Source organism: Pteropus alecto, unplaced genomic scaffold (assembly GCF_000325575.1).
Source record: "Pteropus alecto unplaced genomic scaffold, ASM32557v1 scaffold57, whole genome shotgun sequence".
NCBI lineage: Eukaryota > Metazoa > Chordata > Mammalia > Chiroptera > Pteropodidae > Pteropus > Pteropus alecto.
Window position 1 is genome coordinate 801738 of NW_006442508.1, and position 17356 is coordinate 819093.

General features: G+C 38.3%; 1 protein-coding gene across 1 annotated transcript in view; it reads right to left on the bottom strand.

Moving 5' to 3' along the window:
* Positions 1 to 10193: 10193 nt before the first annotated feature.
* RBM47 (RNA binding motif protein 47) overlaps positions 10194 to 17356 on the bottom strand; it is an 86886-nt gene continuing 79723 nt past the window's right edge. The window contains 4 exon segments of the mRNA XM_025040213.1: positions 10194 to 12672; positions 12675 to 12714; positions 12716 to 12883; positions 17336 to 17356. The exon segment at positions 17336 to 17356 is cut by the window's right edge and continues 188 nt beyond it. Of these exon segments, the coding sequence (XP_024895981.1) occupies positions 12620 to 12672; positions 12675 to 12714; positions 12716 to 12883; positions 17336 to 17356 (282 nt within the window). The 3' untranslated portion in view covers positions 10194 to 12619.

A 17356-nucleotide genomic window follows, 5' to 3' on the forward strand; every position in this document is an offset into this window, starting at 1 on the left:
TGTGGTGCTGACATTAGGATAGACATATATATCAATGGAATGAAACTGAGAATTTAGAAACAAACCCATACATATATGGCCAATTGATTTTGACAAGGGTACCAAGACTATTCAATAAGGAAGGAAAAGTCTTTGCAATAAATTATGCTGGGAAAATAAAATATCCAAAAGAATGAAGTTAAACCCCTCCCTCCGAACATATGCAAAAATTAACTAAAAATGGATCAAGGACCTAAATGTATGAGCTAAACTAAAAAACTCTTAAGAAAAAATATCAGGAAAAATCTCATGACCCTAGATTTAGTAATGTATTCTTAGATATGACACCAAAAGCACAAGCAACAAAAGAAAAAATAAGTAAATTAGACTTCATCAAAATTTAAAACTTTTATTATCAAAGGATACTTACTATCAAGAAAGTGAAAAGATAACCCATATAATGCGAGAAAATATTTGCAAACCATGTGTCTGAAATGGGTTTAATATCAAGAATATATAAAAAAAACTTTTACAATTCAACAAGAAAAAGACAATCTAATTAAAAATGAGCAAAGGACTTGATCAGATATTTCTCCAAAGAAGATATAAAAATGGTCAATAAGCACATAAAAATATTCTCAACATCATTAGTCATTAGGGAAATGCAAATCAAAACCACAATGACATATCACTTCATACCCACTAAAATGGCTATAATAAAAAAAGAAAAGAAAACAAATGTCGGCAAGGATATGGAGAAATTAGTACCCTCGTACATTGTTAGTGAGACATAAAGTGGTGCTGCTGTGGTGCAAAACAGTTTGGTGGTTCCTCAAAAATTAAACATAGAATTACTATATGACCCAGCAATTGCACTCCTAAGTAGTACATACTCAATATTCATAGCATTATTCATAATAGCCAAAAAGTAGAAACAATACAAATGTCCATCAGCTGTTGAATGGACAAATAAAATGTGGTATGTTCATACAATGGAGTATGATTCAGGTATAAAAAGAAATAAAGTACTAAACCTTGAAAACATGCTAAGCGAAAACATGTTATATGATTCCATTTATAGTAAATGCACAGAATAGGCAAGTCCATAGAGACAGAAAGCAGAACAGCTGTTGCCCAGAATTGAAGGTAGAGGGCATAGAGAGTGACTTCTTAAAGGGCATGGGTTTTTTTGTGGGGGAGGTGGAGGGGTAGGGCGGGGATAAAAAAGTTCTGGAATTATATAGCGGTGACGGTTACACAATATTGTGAATGTAAAAGCCATTGACTGTGTCCTTTAAAATAAAGTGTTGAATTTTATATTATGTTAATTTTATCCTCAATTTTTAAAATGGATGTGAAAATATCATGTTTATTACTGATGCAGGATATTGGAGGATGTTGGAGGACTTAGCTTGGCATGAGGGCAAATGGGCCTCCCTTCTGGGAAGATTCAGGAAAGGGAAGAATAGAGGGAAACTCATGTACTGTTAGGCTCCCTCCCAAGAGGAAGAAAAATTACTTAGCCACAAAGTCCAGTTATTTCTGTATTTATCGATTACAGAAACTATTGCTCCAGGAGTGAAAAGAAAACAGGGCAGAGAGAGGTCAGGTGTCATGTCCACTGAATTCACTACACGTAAAAAGAAACATCAGGAGAAGGGGTATTTTTCTCACTAATAATATCCATTCAGATGTAAAAACAGAGTTTTCTTTGTTTTATATAATAGTTTGCACCTTTGTTTTCCTGGCTAGCCAGAATGACAGCAACACTTGGTCATGCAATTCAAAGTACCTCAGGCTTTTTTGGTTTACATTAATCTCTTTTATATTAAAAATTCTCTTTTAAGTAAATGTTCAATCAATTTAAAGTTCACCTTCCTGCCAGAGCTTTCTCTGTTCTCACTCCTCTTCCTTCAAAATTGCAGGGAGCTCATATAACATCATGGCAGGAGTTGAGATCTTCTTGCTGGTCAATGACTGCTGGTTTCTGATGCAGTGAGCTCATTTAATCTGATCCCTCCCTGAGTGTTTGGTCCTGGTGCTGATCAATTAAGTCTGTGGCCACTGGAGCTGTGCTTGATTTTCTTGGCCATGAACAGAAAACTGAGCTATGTCTAGTTCACCAGAGCATTCGATGATGCTGGAGCTGCAGACCCTTAGAGTGTCAGTCACAACCTCTGCTAGCCTCCCCGCCCCCCCCGCCCCCCCCGACTTGGGTATCCATAGCAACCTTTGCTGTGGGTCACCTGATTATGTTTCCTTCCCCACTGGGCAGGTAGGGCATGGCAGGGTGGTTCTGGAGCATGTGGGAACACATCATGATTGTGGAGAACCCAGAACCAGCAGCACTATCTCAGGCATATCTACCCAGTCATCTGCCTTTAACACACACTGCCTCTCTGTGCATGTTGGATGTCACAGGAAAGTAGAGCACTGGTTACAATGTCTTTTGACTTTCTTTGAACATTTATCTCATCCTGCTCCTCTGCACCAAAATATTTTAACAATCATGCTCACCCACTTGCCAAATTTTTTTGACTATTGCCCTGGACCTCTGCCACTGACTTCCTGTCCTTTCTCTTACATCTTGCCACCTCCTTCTCCATTCCTATTGGGCACGACACGGAATCCTGGATGCTGATCAATTAGAGTGACTATTGCCTTGTGCTCTTAGCTAAATAATCATGACAATCCTCAATGGTCTGACTTGACAAAACTGGCCCTTGAAAAGGGAGCTGCCACAATTCAGAAATTCCACTGTCTTTTGATAAGATGTGACTTTGAAAACTTTGTTTCTCTATGGACTGAAAAGAAACCGATAGTCAAAGTTGAGGGATGACTTGGACACCTGGCTGACAACCCACTCTTCCCTGAAGTATTGAATACCACTGACCCCATATATGGGAAGTCCCAGAACACCATGATTTAAGGCTAATGAAAAATGCATCCATTGACATTTTCCAAAAGTAATATTTTGTTATAAAGGGTCATGCTTTTAAAATCCATAGTTTTACCACACCTCCATATATCCAACTACCTTCTGGATCTTGCCTGGATCCTCTAAAGGCATCTCAAGCTCAACATGTCCCCAACTGAGCTTGTCCTATGCTCAACCAAATCTGCAACTCCCTCTGTACTCTACATTTTAATAAATTTCAATCTAGTGGTACTAGTTAAGCATGTGGATTCTGTGCTCAGACTGCCTTAGTCTAAATCCTGATCATGTCATTTACTAGCTGTGTGACCTTGGGCAACTTACAATCTCTGTTCCTCAGGTTTTTTGTCTATAAAATAGGACAAGAATAATACTATCTCATGGAGTTGTTAAGAGGGTTAAATGGGTCCATTAATATAAAATGGCTAGAACAGTGACATATGATGTTAGCTATATAAAACTGCACCACTATTCACCCAATTATCCGGGCCAGATACTTAGGAGTTATTATTTCCCTTGCCCCATCACTAACTAGTCACCAGCATTTACTGACTTTAACTTAACACCTCTTGAGTCCATTCTATCACTAACCTTTTGCTAGTGCCTTAGTCTAGCCCACTATCATCTCTCACCTGTTTCCTGCAACAGCCTTCAAACTGGTCTCCCTTTTATTCTCCTATTCCTCTCTCCATGCTCTGGCCAGAACATTCTCTCTAAAATGCAATTCTGATCAAGTCACTTACTGGATGAAAATCAATTATTGACTCCCTACTGTGGTCAGGATGGAATCTCACACCTGAGTGACGAACTCTGCACTGCATGAACCTCCTACCCAAAACACACACGCGCACACGTGCAGGCAGCACACACACATGCACGCACGCACACCTCTCTCCTCAATCTCATATCACTGGCCCCAGCCCCACCTCCCATTTTAGGCTTTACTTCCTTAGTGCTATTTACAGATCCATCGCTTCCTTTATCAAGATTCTTTCTGCCCTTTCTCAGCCTTCAGACCCTCATTGGTTTGACTCCAGAAATTAGAGCTAAATAATTATTAGCTAAATATTATTAGAGCTATAGTGTGGAGGGTAAATGGAAGAGGAGCAAGAATGGAGGCAGGGAGACCCATGAAGAGGGTGACATGTTGCAACATGGCACTACATGCTGCTGGCACACCACAGAGAAAGTAGAGGTGCTGTCTTTTCTCTCTGGATCCCCAAAACAAAAGGAGCCAGACACTCCTTGTGTAATTGCTCCATGGTGGGACTAACTTTGGGGGAAAGGGAGGTACAGAAACACTCAGGTTACCAGGGGGGACATACCAAAAAGTGGGAGTGAAGCCTTCAATGGCCAATCTCCCTTCCATCTCTGGGGTATCCCAGCTCTATTCAGAGAAAAGTGTTGAAATTAAGACATCAATCTATTGTGGCGTTTATTTAAAACTTCAAATTTCAAGGGCTTCATTTCCAGTTCTGTTTGAATAGACATCTTTAACATTTGAGTGAAAAAGCTGTTTTGTAAGAGATGCACTGAAAAGTTTATTTAATCCAACAAGTAAGGCTTATGCCAAGCCAATCTAGTCATTTTACAGACTCCCACAGAATCAGAGTTCCATTTACGTTGTAGATGGGCCAGTGACATCCTTGGTTGTTGAATCAATAAGGTAATGCTTAAGCTCTAATTTCTGGAGTCAAACCAATAAGGGTCTGAATGCTGGCTCCTCCATCTACACAGAAGGGGCAGTCGTATAACCTTTCTCTGAACTTAAGTTTCTTCATTTGTAAAATGGGAGTTAAAATAATAGTAACCGTCTCATAGAATTGTGAGGATTTAATGAGATACTACGCAGGGAAAACAGGTATACAATATCATTTTATTTAAAGTATCAATGTATTCTTGGGCAAGTCATTTATCCTTTTGGGTCTCAAATTCTTCCTTGATAAAATGGGGATAAGGCTCATCATTGTTACTTTAGGCCCCACCACAAAGCTTGGTACACAGTAGATGCTCAGAAAAACATTTGTTAAATAAACAAATGAATGAATGAATGAGGAGGAGAAGAATGTCTTCTATAATAATCTTAAGGATTGTCATGAGGCTCAAGTGAGACAGAGCTGAAGAAAACCTTCTGTGGACAGTGAAAGGCTACTCAAAGGTAAGCTAATAATATGATCAGTGTTTTAGAATAAAAGAAGGTCCTTGATTAAAGTGTCCTTCCAGGATTTTATTCAGTATGTCTCACGGTTGGGACACTGGTTATTAACATTGTTCATTTCTCTACAGAGGGTCTAATTATTTGCCCCCTGCTAACTTGGAATACCTAAGCTGAGCTCCCCAGACTGGGCTGCTCTTGTGGTACAATGTTATGGGCAAGTGGAGGACCTCCTGAACTCTGAAGTGGTTCCCTTTATTTGACTTGCTATGGCCTTAAATTCCAAAATTAGGGCTTTATTCCTCAATTTATTGAACAAGGGATTTGCCCTTAGTGAAAAAATGCATTACTTGTCTCCGTGTGAGCTAGTTTATTCCTTCTCTTCCTGAGAGCAAAGTTTGATAAAGGGGACATTAGAGCGTAAGAGATTTAGAAGCCACCAGAAAAAAAGAATATGGGAAAGTAATCCTGTAGGGCCTGGAGACTCCAGGTTTTGCACCCCATGTTCTGCCATACATGCAGATTTTCTTTCCTTTCCAATGACTTTTATGGTAATGCGACTCCCTTAGGAGATCAGTGTAACTTCTAGGATAAACAAATGACTTTAAACCCTTACAAAATGGGTAGATTATAATTACTCCACATAGTTATCTCCAGCTCTGGAGTTAGATAATCCAGGTTCAAATCTAGGCTCTTTCACTTACCAGATATATGACCTTGAAGAAGTTATAAAACCTCCCTCTGCCTCCTTGCTTTTTATCTGTAAAATGGGGGTAATAGTAGTAGCTCTCTCAAATATGAAGAAAATGACCTATGAAAAACAAACCTATGCTCCCAGAAGTCAGTGGTGGTTACCCTTGGTGAGAAGCGAATGATTGAAAAGGGCAATAGGGAAGCTTCTGGAATGCTGGTCATGTTTTTCATATGGATGCTCGTTACAAGGATGTGTTACTTTGTGAAAATTCATCAAGTTAAATGTGATATGTGTATAATTCTGTCTGTATTATTTGTTAATAAAAAGCCTTTAGAAGTCTATGCAAACTATATATAGTAAGTATTCAATCGGCACATAGTAAGTTACTATTGGACATTGTTTTTATCTCCTGCTGAGTGATCACCCTCTAATGTTAATGACTTTAACATTATCCCCAGACATAAGGAAAATTAGGAACAAGAAAAAGAAATACTCACTGAAAGCAGGCTTGACTGGGCACTCCATGGTTTGGATATTTGTACTTAAGGGTTGGAAAATTATGCTGAATGGGTTATTTTTGTTATTGTCCCCAATGCTCAGAATGCTTCCTTCTATAAACACTAGAGCACATTTAGAATCAGTTGTATTTCCAGAATTTCTCTTCTTAGGGTAGCATCTTATTTAGAAAGGGGAGCTTAGAGGCTTGTCAGGAAGCTGAATTTGCATAACACTTTGCATAAGATTGAGAAAGTATCAAATGACCATATTTGAATTGGGGTGGGGGTGAGGCCACTAAAGCTGATAGAAATCCCATTCCCCGGTGCCACCACTGTTTGGAATAAAAAGGCCTGGAAAAGGAGAGGAAAAATCCCAGCAAAACCGAATTGGCAAGCACCCCTAGCAAGGTCATCTCAGAAACAATTGAGCTTCAGCAACTTGTCTTACCTGCCTCAGAATGACTAAGGCCTATTTAAATCTCGTGGCTGGTTAATCATTAATGAAGATTTTTGACAAACAAAGTAGAGCAAGCCAAGAAGAAGGGTGGCTAAAAATTAGTTCAGGAAAGGTCATATTTCTTGCAAACGCAGGATTTGGTGTTGCTTTTGATTGTGGGTATAATTGCGTGGAATGAAGTTGCAAGGAAATATAATCTCACTGAGGGTCTGTGCACCTCTTAAGATTTTACCTGGGACCCTCTTCCGCTCTCGTAGCACTATAGGCTTCCATCAGCTTTGCTGAGAAGCCTGCATTCCCGTAGGGCTACCAGAGGGAGAGTGAGGACACACTGACCAACACAAGGAGCTGCAGTATGACCCGACAGAGGAAAGGGTGGACGGTACCAGAGAATGCAACCTAGGTCTTGAGGAGGGAAGGGGTGGGAAATCCTCCCACCTGCAAACTCTCTCTCGGAAGATCAGGGTTGGTGGGCGTCACCTGGGGCCAGCAAAGCCAAAGGCAGGGAGTTGTCCACTAGGGGGAGCACTCAGATGTGCCACGCTGTTGATTGTCAGACAATCCCTCAGATTCAGCAGTTGAGGTAAATGCTGGCCTTCACCATTTTCTGAAAGAAATGCTTAGTTCTAAGGAGGAATGATTTAGGGTTCTTCCTAGGTCCCTGTTACAGGGACTAATTTTCTTTTGCAGTTAACACAGGCCCATGGACAATGTTTAATGTTGAACGGAACAAAGGTTGAGCTTCTTCACTCCACATCTTTTCTCTTTCTCCTTTGGAGAAGCCACAGTTCTTTCAAATATTTGAATATACCATGTATTTTCTTCTGAACCTGGCACTTCCTGTTTCCTCTTCTCCCTGTTCATCTGCACTAACTCTTGCTCATCCTGTAGATCTTTGCTCAGATGCCACTTCTTCCCCAAATCCTTCTTAACCTCCTGCTGAGCCTGCGTGGGTGTCCCCTTGCATTTCACAGCACTTGCAACATTGTCTTATTTCTGGGAGTTTCTGGAGGGCAGAGATGGATTTTGTTGATTATTGTCTCTCCAGTACCTCATGCTGTCCTGGCACATAGTTGGCATTCAACAAATTGAATGAATGGAAACAAAATAAAACATAAAATGGAAAGACTTAATGAAGTTAATATAGCAGAATGAAGTCACACTATAGTTTATAAAGGGGAAGGGAAAGAAAATGTTTGAGTGCCTACAACATATCAAGCTTTTTAAAGATTAACTCATCTGATTTTTACAATAACCTTATGCAGTCAGGATTATCTCTATTTTACCGTTAAGAAAGTTGTACTCAGAGAAGTGAGGCATCTTTTCCAACATCGCACAGCTGGTAAGAAACAAAGCTGGGGTTTCACTTCCCAGGCTTTCTGACTGCAAACCCAACTTTGTTCCACTAGGTCACAGTGCTTGCTCACTGTGGTATTTGGGCAATCACATTTTTTCCAGATGTGGTGAGTTAGGAAACAGAATAATGCTCAGTACCTAGAAAGGTTAAACTAATGAGAGAAGAGGAGAGAAAGGCTATCCTCAGTCTAATAGCTTAGAAATTGGAATTAGCAAAAACACTTTGTAGATGTCTCCTGAGTATCATTCTGTATTTAAACTTAATCCTGCCCTTGATCTTGGATGGTCAGAGATGGAAAACTTATCAAGGAAGTGGTATGGCAAGGATAAAGTGGGTGTACCTCTATCATCCTACCCAGTAATTTTTTTAAAAACTGATTTTTTTTTCAGGGTCATGGTGTCAAAATGTCATTTCATGAAAATAGCCATGCACATTTCATGTTTTTTAAAAAAATTCTGATATAAAGGCCGAGTGCCCAGGAGACTATAATAAAGACAACATCTCATAATACTTGAGGTAATATACCATACATTTCTTTTAAATAGTCAAGTACCCTAATGCCCTTAAAACAGAGTCTGGTAAGCCAGTAAATTATAGCTAACAAAATACACCCTACACATTGCATGCCATGTAACAGCACCCAATGGATGTTGGACTGTCTATAGGATTATCTTTCACTAGAAAAGAAAATTCAGAACTTTTCTAATTGTTCTAACTTTTGACTAAGTGCTTAAGTATATTGTCATGACAGGTTTTTGGAATAAAAACATAGGCATTAGCGAAGAATCAGAAGAGAGTATAGCTGACTTTCTTTGATAGTTCTTTAGCCTCCTCCATCATCTCTGGATTAGCCATGTAGATAGAACTCCCTAAATCTATCAGTGTATACATTTTTAGCCTCACTTACAGTTGCCGTCTTCCATGTTGAGAGTAGTTCCCATCCCAAGGAAAGAAGTTGCATATGAAAACACACTTTTTAGCCAACAGGAAAGTAACTACACTTGTAGGAAAGGTTTTTGTTTTTTGTTATTCTTTTTCTGGGCCCTGAAGTAGGTTGTTGGCATGACTGGTTTTATCCATTTCCAGGGTGAGTGTGCTGTGAGAAAGAATCTGGGACTTGGGAGACTGAGCGAGATTTCAGTCCAGGTTCTTACTAGCTGTGTGACCTTGACCAGTCATATTATCTGCCCTGCCTACTACACTGAGTTGCTGTGAGGTTTACCTGAGATTATGGGAGCTAAAGAGCTGAACAAATCACAGAATCACTGCATTTATCCCCATCTGACATGCTGTTTACCTGTATCCTTTGTCTGTGTTCTCTCACTGGAATGTGAGCTATACACATGCAAGATTTTGTTGGTTTTGTTCATGCTGTAGCCACTGTAGCACCCATGGCAAAGCCTGGCACCTAGTAGAGTGCAATGTACATTTCGTATGATTGTTAATTCTTTTGCTAAAGAGATCAATTAAACTGTGTGATTCAGCAAATTGAAGGGCATCTGTACTTTCCTCCTAGAACAAGAAGAAATCAGCAAAACTTGTTGCCCTTGAAAATATTGCCTAACGATTTGTCATCTTGGAAAGTTTCCCAGCCTCTTCTGCCTCTAAAAGACTTTTATCTTTTTAAGAGAAAGCAGAAGTTAGTATTCCATGAAATGTGGGTCGGGAGGCAGCAAGACTAACAAGGTAAAACTGTTAATCAATGGCAAAACCACGTGGGGCAATTTTTAGAAGTAATTCCATTGACAACTCATCACTTTCCCTTAAATCATTTGATTGGCTTTGTTGATAGATACTCTTGAAAGTTAGTGATGATTTTTAGAGAAAAGGGAAGGAAGTGTTCTGCTAACCCTGCTATATACTGTGAAAAGGAGAAAAAGAAGGCTTTGGTTTTCGATGAAGTGACCAATATTCAGGTCACCCCAGCACTTTCATGAAACCACCAAACAATTCAATGTCACATCAACTGCCTCCATTTAGAGTTCTGAGTGTAAAGCTGGTTTTTCCAGCTGAAAATATTGAATTAGTCCATTCCTTCTACTCTTTAAAGGTTTTTCTAATTTTGTTAGGGGAAAAAAAAGTCGGTATAAAAAAACACAATTTAAAATATGGTCTTGAAATTGCTTTAAAGAAAGCTTTATTTGCTACATACATCCTAAGAATGTACTGTAAATGGAGCAAGATCTAAATTCAAAAGCTTTCAAATACAAAGTAACTAAAGATAACTAAACTGCTAGCATATTTGAAAACAGAGAACTCTAAAGCTTTTTTTTTTTTTTTTAACATTTATATAGTTTGTTCTTAACCCTAAAAAAAAGTTCACATTTCCAAGTTATAAACTTACCTCAGTAGTGTATGTGAAATGGTTGTGAAATAGAAACAGATAAGAGGCTCACTGATACTTAACTGGCTATGTCACCAACATTTGTCTTTAAGGTAGTTTGGTATTTGCCATGTTAAGATATCATTTTTTTCTCTTTATTACTTTTTTCCCCCTAATAATTTACAGGCACATGTAAAATACAGTAAGACCACTGGGTCAGAGTCTTATCCAGTGAACCAGTGTGACAGTCCTACATTGGAAGGAAAGTACCTCTTTCGCACAGTCAAGGGATGAAGATCTGATCCAAATTGCATTTTGTTGGATTACTCATTCCAACAGATTCGAGTTTGGATGAAGCTTGCTGGGTACATCATCAAGAACATTGCACAATTACTTTATGTCACTTAAGAACGATGGAAAGGAATGTTAGGAATGTTTAAAGGCCTTTGCAGGCACTCAGTAATTTTACAAAATAAATAAATATTGCTTATATATAAAAAATTTATCCCACCCTAAGATGAGGGGGTGAAAAAGGCATTTGGGAGTCTCTTAATTTAAAATTTAAAACAATATAAAATATTTGTTAATGGCACGATCCTATTATTTACCCACAAATAAGAATTCCGCTATCAGCAAAAATTCAGTGAGTTGGAAAGATTTTATGGATTTCAAATATGACATAAAAACACAACTGTTACTTGCTACATATTGCACACTTCACTTCCTTGATAGAGCCTTTAAAAAATTCCACAATGATGTATTTCATAAAGTAGATGACAACCTTAACATTTTACTGTATTTTACATTCACTCTGCTAAACAAAAGCTTTTAAAAAGGCACAAAACACTGCAACGATATATTTACTTCCTAATAAAACAAAACTTTTTAATAACATTGAAATAAAATGGTTTCATTTTGCATTAAACTATATACCATGTACTTCTGCAACATAAAACAACTAAAAAGGAACATTAGGAGATATTTACAAACTATCTTTTAACTCCTGCAGGTCTCTCCTCCTGCTGCAAAGGAGGAAAGCCCTGATCAATAAACATTATATTTCCAACACCCCTGACAACCAGATATTTTGCAAGAAACATGATAAGGTACCTAGAAGCATAACTTTCTGCAACAAGAGTCTTTGTGGGCCTTGTCTACAGTAACATTCACTGTCTATATAAACTCACTTCAAAAATGAATGAAATATAAGCATTAGAAAAAGAACTGAAGTTTTATATTGGACAATTAAATAACTATGCAAAGATGTCTTATGCAAACTGTTAAAATCTTGCACTTATACATACTGCTATTGAAAATACCTACCCAACCAAAACAACAACAACAACAACAAAAAACAACAAAAACCCAAGAAGTAGTATAAAAGCCATCAATGTTTTCTCTATTAGAGTAATTCTTTGCCCTAGACTTGCCATAAAGGGAGGTGGGATTGGGGATAGGAGGAGAGGATGAGTAGGAGAGTGAAGAGAGAACATGTTTAAGAGCAAAGACACATAGAAAATGACCATGGGTCCCAGGTAATGGTGGCAGGTGAAGGCTTTCCAGTGTTTAGACTTAGAAGTGTGACAAGTCTTTCCAATGCTGGCTTAAGGAGAGATCAAGTGTTTAATTTCTTTAAAAATAGAACCATCATGGATAACACATGGTAACACTGTCAACCCTTAATGCCAGCAGAAAATTTAAAATTGCACTTTCCAGTATAACTTTTAAAATAACGTTTTATGTAGTATTTTTAAAGCACTAGTATCTTTAAATATTGAATATATTTTTCAAAATAGTTCCCTAGCTGCTCAAACGTGCTTTTAATATATAGTTGAAATATTATTGAAGGTACTACAAAATAGAAATCTCTGGAGTGCAGAAGTTAAGAAAATAACCTTCATACTGAAAATATATCCTTAAAAATATAAAAACAAAACTCTATACAAATGTACTATAGCATACAAATTTTTAAGAGATGGTATTAAGGCAAGAACCATTGCAAGTCTCTTAGAAATGTATGAACACAGGCCTCCTAAATTGAAAATAGTCTTAAAAAACTAGTGAAAACTTCATGTATATAAAATATTTCAGTATGATATTTGATTACATTCTTCACTTTCAGGTTTCATGTGTGTGCTAATCCACCATGTTCTTTCTTCATAAATAGTAAAGTGTTCCTTCAGTGGTAGTTTTATGGTCTGCCTCCGCTCTCATTATCAGAATCAGTATGTCTGGTAGACGTCATGAATGGGAACCTGAATAGCAGCAGCAGGGAAGGCCTGAGGTATATAGCCTGCATATCCTCCATAAACAGCGGCAGCAGCTGCCGCATTCTTTTGTAGTGTGGTGATCGTGGCTGTGGCTGGAGCAGCAAATGGGACATAACTGGCCCCGTAGATCCCAGCAGCGGGAATTCTCTGAACATTTGGAGCCATTGTGTATACTGGGGTTATTGGGCGGCCCTGAGGAGGAGAGAAAAAAAGATTCTTTATTGATCACTTATAGGTACCTATCCCATTTAGTCATCCATTCATTTAACAACTTCATTCATTCAACTCCCAGAAGTAAAAACAAAGGTTTCCACTGGGGTGGGAAAGGGAGCAGGGGTAGAAGGGTAAACAAATAACAATTATTGCAGGGGCCTGTGAAAGGAGCCATAAGCCAAGATGCGGTTGCATCCTCAAGGCTCATTCAAATTCAAATTCAACTAGTGTAAGAGAACCGGAATCCTAAGGGAAAATTTAAGTACTCTAGAATTTCTACCCAAGGAGCTAGAGAAGGGAGTTAAGAATTTACTTTTGACACAGTTGATTTCATTGTAATTAAAAATAAGTATTTTTCCTAAAATACATGCCAGCTATCTCAAATCATATGTAACTGAAGGAACATGATGTTTCAAAAATGAAGAGAACAGACTGACAACTTTATGGAACAAAGTGTATAGGTCTTCAAAGGGGCAGGGGGCAGTCCTAGTCTTTAAAAAATTGTGGCCATACACAATTTCCAACAAATGTGATGGTTTCAACCATCTCTCACCTAAGATATAGCACTACTATATCTACAAATTGTTGTAGAAGTTTAGGGAAGGAACTAACTAATTTGGGGTTATCAGAGAAAGCATCTCAGAAGCAGAGACATTTGAGCTAGGTTTTGAAAGATAAGTTTTCACATGAGGAAGAAGGCAAGCTAACTATGGTTGCCTCACTGCAGATGCCACCACTGACTGTAAAAGTCCCTGCTCCTTCCTTCTTTCTACTTCAAAGTGTAACATACTGTTTTTTAGAGCAAATAGGCATAGAAAGGGAAGACTGTGGTTCAGTATTTCCCAGAGTGTTTGCTATGGAAAAGGAGATTTTTGGTAAAATAAAACATGCACTTAACAAAATATCTGGTGCACTTTATCTTCCACAGAATGACCTTTAGCAAATGCCGCTATGGTCTCTATGTCTTAATGCATCTTCAAATAAGAAATTCAGGATATATAAAATGGACAATTAGATTTTAAAAAATATTTCCTCCTGGAGTTTTATAAAGGAGTAAGTTATCATTCCTTTACAAAATTTGCAGATTAGAGTCATAAAATCATGTTCAAAGGAACTTCATAATCTGAGTCATTTTTTCAATTGTAACCAAAATAATAATTATGCTACTAATAACAATAGATATTATGGTCTTCCAGGCACTATTCTAAGTGCTTTATTTTTATGAGATTATTGAATCATCACAATCACCAATGAAGCCGACACTTTTATTAGGTAGCTAGTCAGACATGAGAGAGAGGGAACAAAGGAATAGAGGTCCAGCCCAGAGACCGCCCAAAGAACACCCTATTGGTAGTTAAAGAATCCCTCCTGCAACCCCAGGGACAAAGGACAGGAGGGCCATAACCTATAGCTGGTTTAATCCAGACACAGACACCTGTGCAGAAGGTATTATCCTAACCTTCCCACAACCTAAGCCTCATTATAGCATCATAATACCACATTTATACCCGGAAGTTAATGAATCTGGTAACAGACTGAATTCTGGGTAAGCACAAGCACACTAGGCAAAGAGTTACATAGCAGCCAAGTGCCAATCAAAATGACCTCACGTACCAATCACTAGGAATACCTTTGTAAACATTTACCACTGCCCAAATATAATTCAGACCCTCCTACTAACTGTATTGTTACAGCTCTCTTCACTGAAACTCTGTTCCTCCCTTGGAGCATGCTCTGTCTTTCTAAAATATACTTTTAATAATCTTTTCTAAATCTCACTGACCTGAGATTCGTCACTGCGTCAGTGGGGAAGAACAAAGGAAAAATGCTAATTATACTTCTGCGTTGTTTCCCCCCATGCTGCTGGGGTGACACTGAAGTTCAAATCAATCCCAAACAGTAACACATTTATTATATGGAGAGGTTTGGATGTGTTAAATGACTTGCTCAAGGTGATACAGCTTTTAAACAGTGAGACTCTGGAACCTGCACTTTTAGCCTACATTATCTTGCCTCCTACAACCTAGAACAATGAATATCTCATTGGCAACACTTTACAGCCAGGGAGAAAAACTTCAGAACTGGGAAGACTGTGGCTCATAGCAAGGCGCAATCATTTCCCAATGTGTGGGCATATATTTATGACAATGAATGCGAAAGGGAGGAAACTGCAGGGAGGACATCTGAGAGAAACTTTTCCGTATGTTACAGTCCAGCCCAACACTGGGCTCAGGTGGGTGTGATGGAGTGAAGTTGAGTGTGGGGATTTGGGGGTGAGGGAGAGAAAAAGACCTGTGTTCCCTCCCCTCAAAGAGGAATGGTTATTCTTGCTTTGCTTATACCATTTTGTTGTGAAGATTGAGAGAAACTTTGAGAAATCAATTTGAAAAAATGACATTCTATACCAATAAATATTTTCTGTATTACTTATAAAGGCTATCTGACATTTTGGATATAAAATGGCTAAGCAGGAACATCCCTGAGCACCTGCAGGACAGGATGATAGGTGTTCCACAGGAAGGTTCTGAAAGCTGTGCTGGAAACTGATTTCCCTTCTGTGGCTCCACTCGGAAAGGTGTTCCATTCACCAACCAGTATGTTCCATTCACCAACCAGCAGTGCTTAAAATGCTCCTATTGTGGCTCCAATTTGGCAGAGAATATAGAGGGGGCAGAGAACTGAACATGGCAGAGAACCCAGGTCAAAGAATTCAGAGGCAGGACACAGAGTACTTAGATTTGAGGGAGAGCACCAAGGCCAGACACACTCAAAGAAGCCATTCCCAGGTTAAAAAGTAAGCAGTGCCAGGCAATCTGCAAAATATATTAAAGGAAAAATCTCCAAAGAAATCAACTGATAATGACTGAATATTGAAAAATTCATAAGCAAAGCCTTTGAATAAAGACCCTTACGGTGACATCCAGTACAGACTGATGCAAGGTAGAAATAGTTTCCTATTCAGAACATGATTATGAGGCCTGGAATTTGGGCCTGACCAGAACTGAAGCTACATGCCAAAGACAAAAGTTCACAAGTTTCTCAGTAAAGAGGAATTAGAAATTATTACCAGAATTCTACCGAGTATTGCTTGTAGGTAACTGTAGATATTTACAGTCCAAAGTAATACTTTGGACTTAGCTGTTACTCTATAGTATGAGTTATTTACAACCTATTCCTTTTTTTTTTCTTGGCTTTAGGAAGTCCCAAGTTAAAGAATATTTGATGACCTATTGATAGGTGAATAAACTTTAACCTTTCAGAATAATGCAGTCAAGACTGGTACTCAAGTGGGCAAAAGCAAGTAAATAGCACCCTACCATGCCTGGCTCTGTTTCAGCATTATAGAGTGTGTGCAAAATATGGATTCTAGAATCCCAGATCAGTTCTGTGAATTGAAATCTTCTGGGGTTTCAGTCTAAGAATCTGTTTTTTAAACAGGTTCCCTGAGTAATTCTTATTCAATTAGATAAGAGATCCTGGGCCTAAGTATTTGTGCTTGTTGAATAATAAGGTATTTGAGATTCACTACCTCACAAAGAATAGCTTTAACAAGATTTTTCTTCTGTTTGGATGAATGACTTGTCACTCATAGGTATTCCATATGTGCTATGCACTGAAGATACAAAGAAATATAAGACATAGCTCTTGGTCTAGAAGAGCTTCATTTTAATTAAGGTGATAAAACATATTGGCAGTCATGTGCCAAGTAATACTGTAGGTAATGAGAAGTGCAAGGGAGATGACTTCCAAGGCTAAGTGGATGGGAAAGAATCAACAGAAGAGATGAGACTGAAAAAACCACAGATAAAAGAACGCGATGAGCAAAGGTAGGGAAGGAGGCTGGAATGGTGAGACTGGCCTGGGAGGAGATTTAGGAATGATGGATATGACTGAAGAAGGGCATTAATTATAGATTTTTATAAAGTCTCATACATCTACATCTCTTCAAATATTTCTCTCTCCATGTACAAACATACTTATGTATGTATACAATACACGCATATGTATATGTTCACACACACATACACATGCAAAAGGAGGAAAGGAAGGAGAGGGAGAGGGAGAACTTAAAAAAAAAAAACTTTACTGAACCGCAATTTGGAATGCGAAAATAGGAACTATCTTCCTGGACTTTGTGTGCCAGTGCCTTATTAAGAACACGAGTTAAAAATTATCCAATGTCATAAAAAAGGTATGTACAATACTATGACACTGAGAAAGTACACGTCATTTTTGCATATTGTTTCCCATCTTTAATACAGTGATAATATTACAGTAGTAAAATTATTATTTAAAATTTTTCTGTCACGTCTTAATTTATAATAAAAAATTTTCGGTCACCCAAAGCTATAGTTCTAATGGAGAGCTAGGTACTGAGTAAATTCTCCTGCTGATTAAATGAATCCAAGATATAGAGAAGCCTCACACACAAATTACAAAGACTGTGGCATAAACTCTACCTGGAAAGGTGGTGGC